We start from the raw sequence: 4838 nt of genomic DNA on the forward strand, positions 1-4838 counted from the left end.
AAACTAACATAGAAAAATCAGAACATTCATGTAAGGCTCAAGTGTGGATGAAGGTAAGCTGGCAATAGTTAAAGTTGGTGTTGTAACTTTAGACCAAACAGAGGCTCATACATTTTGGTTAGCTTTGATCTTGACTACTATGTATCTGAAAATGAAGTCCTCACCATAAATTCCGAATGACCGTGTAACAACATCGGCAGTACCATATTATATACAATGGGCAAATTGATTAAGCAGTTATACACTTATACTCTAGTACATGAAAAAACAGACTCATAAAACCATAAGATTCTGGTCTCAAAGATGATTCCAGCCTCAAGATGACTTGGGAAACAAAGAAAGAAAAAAAAAGGCCATCTATATTGAGAAACACAACCAAGTAGCCAACAAGATCTGCTCTAGGTCAAAATAATCAAGCTACCTATATCCAAGCAAAAGAGGTGTTTGACAAAAATGGGTACCGAAAGGGATACAATGAGAGGAATTCCTCCTTGATTGAAAGTGAACATACAATTACTAAATCCTAGCAATAAATGTACCTTTTCAAAGTTTATTTTCTGTAAAAGCTTGGAAAGGGAGTCCTCTCAAATCTTAAATGAACAAAGAAAATACACTTGGGGATTTAAAAAAAAAAAAAAAAAAGAAGAAGAAGAAGAAGAAGATACACTTCGGTTGGCAATGAGCCAAAGTCCATTAAGTCAGTTTAAAATTATCCAATTAACACTAACGTGCGCATCCAATAAATCATGATTGTTTAGAATAAAAACAAGTTGGCAGAGTTATCTTTTCACATGTATTCTGCAGAGCTAGCCAATACAGTTTTTTAATTTTTTTTTCTTTAAAAAAAAAAGGATCAAAGGGTTTCACTCCTGCCCCAATGATGATCTAATACAGTTTTTTAATGATTCCACTAGAAATTGTTAGGCTTTGAGGGTGGTAATTTGAGGAATTAAATAATGTGCGCTGTAAAAGACCATTTTTACTGTAGTGGCACTCACTGGTAATTTGAGGAATTAAATAATGAGACAACCTTGACCTTGGAATAAAATTTTTAGTAGAAATTCAAAACCGCGTGAAATGAAGAAACAGGGAAGGAGCAGGTTGTACGTATTTCATCATACTGACATCTATAACCACAAATTGCATACTTGACTTCAGCACAAGTAGATTGAGTTAGAAAATGGAGAGCTTGATTCTGGTACCAGTGCATCTCTTGCCCAACAGGATCTCTCGGTTAACCTTATTAGTTTCTTTGTTGTTCTTAGCAATTCCATTAGAAGCAGCCAACACCTACCCAAAAAAATGTGGAAATCTCAACCTCACATTGCCCTTTGAATTTGGCAGTCCCGTAAAAGGAAGTGGATCTTCTATAGGTGATTACTGGTTTGACATAAGACATAGCAGCACTTCCTATAGAACACCAACATCCTTCATAGGCGAAACTAGTCTTGAGGTACAGGTACAGGTTTCTTCATTTAGCAAGGTACGCGTAAATAACTCCATTGTTTACGCTTATAGTAATTATAGCTGCTACACTGAAGCTGGAGCGAAGATGTTGCACGCAAGCTATCTCCATGCTGCTGCAATCAATTTGACAGATGGCGCCCAGATTATTAGAACCTCCAACACTATTACTGCAAACAAGTTCACATTGATAGGTTATGAGTCATTTCATTTTGTAGGTTATGACCCATTAATTTGCAGCATCAACAGTACAATGATTAATCAGGAAAGAAGAGCTTGTTCTGGTATTAACTGTGGCCATTCTTTCATTCGAAGAGGCATCAAGTCCTTTCTGAAAGAGGCAGAAAGTGTAGGAAACATTACTTTGTTACCTAAAGGTTGGTTCATGAGAACGAGTAGCAAGCCGCTCAGAACTGGGGTTCCTGTGTCTATGGTAGAACACATCAGCTATGCGAGTCGTCGCACTCTACGGCTACCAGGCAGCTCCAGGTTGAAATTATCAGCTCAACACTCTCTATGGTATTCCAATTCAAAAAAGGGATTCCTTGTATCAAAGGTTCGCGAAGTTGACACACATAAAAATCTGGAAAACCACATGAAAAAGGACAGAGGTTTCATTGCACACATCAAAGTCTTTTGGGAAAATTTCACTCTAGGTACGTGCTAGGCAGTCCCCAGCCTGATTATAACTCATTACTAATTTTCCATTGATAAGTAGTTAAGGGCAGTTACCCTTTCTTCTTCTTCTTCTTCTTCTTCTTCTTCCTCTCTCTCTCTCTCTCTCTCTCTCTCTCTCTCTCTCTTGTTGGTTTTATTTTCAGAGGAGGTGTATATATAACTAAATAATTAATGCAACCTACCTTGTAGGTCTTGGCTTTTTTTGCTTGTTTCTTGTGTTTGGGATCACTGGGATATATTCCAGTGTGAAGAAACAAAAGTCAGCTAAACTCAAATCCGAGTTCTTCCAGAAAAATGGAGGGTTATTGTTAGAGCAGCGTATTAGTGCTGCAACCGGAGGATGCACAATCATTTTTACATCCAAGGAGATAGAAATGGCTGTTGACTATCATACGAAGAGTCACATTTTTGGTCCAGGAGAGGGTGGAGTCGATCGTTTCATAGATGAGATTATCACTCTTACCGGAATCAACCATCAAAATATGGTCAAGTTCTTGGGCTGCTGTCTAGAGACTGAAGCTCCCATACTGGTCTATGAACTTGCCTCCAATGGGACCCTTTTGGACTACATTCATCACACCAATGGGAAAAGATCATTGTCTTGGGAAACGCTTCTAAAGATAGCCTCAGAATCTGCAGCAGGTCTTAATTATCTGCATTCTGCGTCAATCATTCATGGAAATGTAAAGTCTTCCAACGTTTTACTAACTGATCGTTTCGTTGCCAAAGTTGCCGGATTTGGACCTCCGAGGTTATTTCCTACTAATGAATCCCAGATAAGCACACTGCTGCAGAGGACACTTGGCTATCTAGACCCGGAGTATCTTCATAAAGGTCAACTGACAGATAAGAGTGATGTCTACAGCTTTGGAATGGTTTTGTTAGAGATTGTAACAGGAGAGAAGCCAATATCATTTGGTAGACCAGAAAGTCAGAGAATCATATCTTCCCATTTTATTTCGTCCATGGAATTACAAAGTGGTCTCTTTCATGAGATTGTTTGGCCACAAATTGTAAGAGAAGGAGACAGAGAACAAGTCAGAGCAGTAGCAGAGCTTGCAAAAAGGTGCCTCAAGCTGAGTAGTGCAGAAAGACCAACAATGGAAGAAGTGGCCCGAGAGCTAAAGAGGCTGTCTGACAGCCACCAAGTACAAGTTGGCCGGCCGCCATGACATCAAAGGTTCTTTGGAGATGAACCAGCCGGAGTGACTAGCTCATAGAGCTCAGATATGGATTTCCTTAATTAGTTGTTTAAATTTTATTCAAACAAAGTGTCTGGCGTTGAAGTCTTCTTAGTTTGATTTGCACTTCCCGCGTAAATTATTTTAATGAATGTTATGTACAAAGTGATAAGGTTCAATGTTTGAAATTTTAGTTAAAGAAATGAATAATGTCTCAATCTTCTGAAATATAAAATAAACTCTACCTCCTAGCAAGTTTACTACTGGATTCAAATTCAACTCCGCATGAAAGGAAGAAACCAGGAAGCTAGCTATGGGCAATTTAAAGGCTATTTCATTTCATACAAAAAAGTAAATATAACCATATAATAGAGTGCAGAAATGAGTAAGATCAACTATGTTTACTGTTTAGAAAAGATAAAGGCGAAAAGCACAACATGCTCAATTCTTGGTTCAGCTTAGCTTCAATATTGTATGTGTTCACAGCAAATGCATCAGAAGCTCCCAATTCCAGCCTCAAAGTTCCTTACCAATTTGAAACAAATGTTGCAAAAAGATCTTACTTAAACGATGGGGTTTACTTAGGTCAAAGTAATAACAATATTACTGGTATTTTTATAATAATTCTTCAAGCTTAGGGTTTTGGTGCAGCATCGACGATAATGACTATGACTAATTGAATACGGCAATGAAGTAACTCCCACTACTAGCAAAATAACAACACACACGGATTTACTGTAGTTAAAAGCCACAGATATCCGTGTGAAATAGAAATACTAACAGAAATCCGTGTGAAATGAGCATAATCGGGCCCACAATAATTTATACAATAACAATATCAACGGAAATCCGTGTGCATAGACAATAGTCACAGATATCTGTGTAAAAACTAAAACATTTTCACACCGATATCTGTGTGAAAATCAATTCACACTGATTTCTGTACGTATTATAAATTAGTTTATTTCGAAATCATTAATTTTTTATGTTATGTGAATTATGGAGGGACGGATTTCCGTTACAATAAGTATTTGATACAGATTTCGGTGTGAAATGATACACACAGATTTCCATGTGAAATGAGTAACACAGATATCCGTGTGAAAAGAGCATAATTAGGCTCACAGTAATTTATACAATAACAATATCGACAGAAATCCGTGTGAATAAACAAAAGTAACAGATGTCTGTGTAAAAGGTAAAATATTTTTACACGGATATCTGTGTGAAGATCAATTCACACTGATTTCTGTATGTATTAAAAATTAGTTTATTTCGAAATAATTAATTTTTTTTAGTTATGTGAATTAAGGAGGGACAGATTTCCGTTACAATAAATATTTGATACAGATTTCTGTGTGAAATGAGTAATACACACAGATTTCCGTGTGAAAAAATTGACACAGATATCTGTGTGAAAATAACAATTGGCTACAGAATTCCGTGTGAAAAGGAGACTACACATAGAATTACGTGTGAATAATGAGACTACACATAGAATTCCGTGTAAATAAT

General features: G+C 36.9%; 1 protein-coding gene across 2 annotated transcripts; it reads left to right on the plus strand.

Moving 5' to 3' along the window:
• Positions 1-1127: 1127 nt before the first annotated feature.
• LOC112166756 (wall-associated receptor kinase-like 8) lies at positions 1128-3433 on the plus strand. Of its 2 annotated transcripts, XM_024303660.2 has the most exons (3): positions 1342-1483; positions 1683-2120; positions 2332-3433. In XM_024303660.2, exons 2-3 carry the CDS (start codon positions 1718-1720, stop codon positions 3312-3314), a joined length of 1386 nt encoding a protein of 461 aa, XP_024159428.1. In that variant the 5' UTR covers positions 1342-1483; positions 1683-1717; the 3' UTR covers positions 3315-3433. The 2 variants fall into 2 exon arrangements, with proteins under 2 accessions (XP_024159427.1, XP_024159428.1); XM_024303659.2 differs by having other exon boundaries at positions 1128-2120.
• Positions 3434-4838: the final 1405 nt, after the last annotated feature.

This window comes from Rosa chinensis, chromosome 5, assembly GCF_002994745.2.
Source record: "Rosa chinensis cultivar Old Blush chromosome 5, RchiOBHm-V2, whole genome shotgun sequence".
NCBI lineage: Eukaryota > Viridiplantae > Streptophyta > Magnoliopsida > Rosales > Rosaceae > Rosa > Rosa chinensis.

What these genes read in the sequence shown, in the direction of transcription:
- LOC112166756 (XM_024303659.2), top strand. Translation starts at nt 1,181, where the DNA reads ATGGAGAGCTTGATTCTGGTACCAGTGCATCTCTTGCCCAACAGGATC. An exon ending in TTGGGAAAATTTCACTCTAG is followed by an intron (nt 2,121 to 2,331) that starts GTACGTGCTAGG and finishes CCTACCTTGTAG; the next exon opens with GTCTTGGCTTTTTTTGCTTG.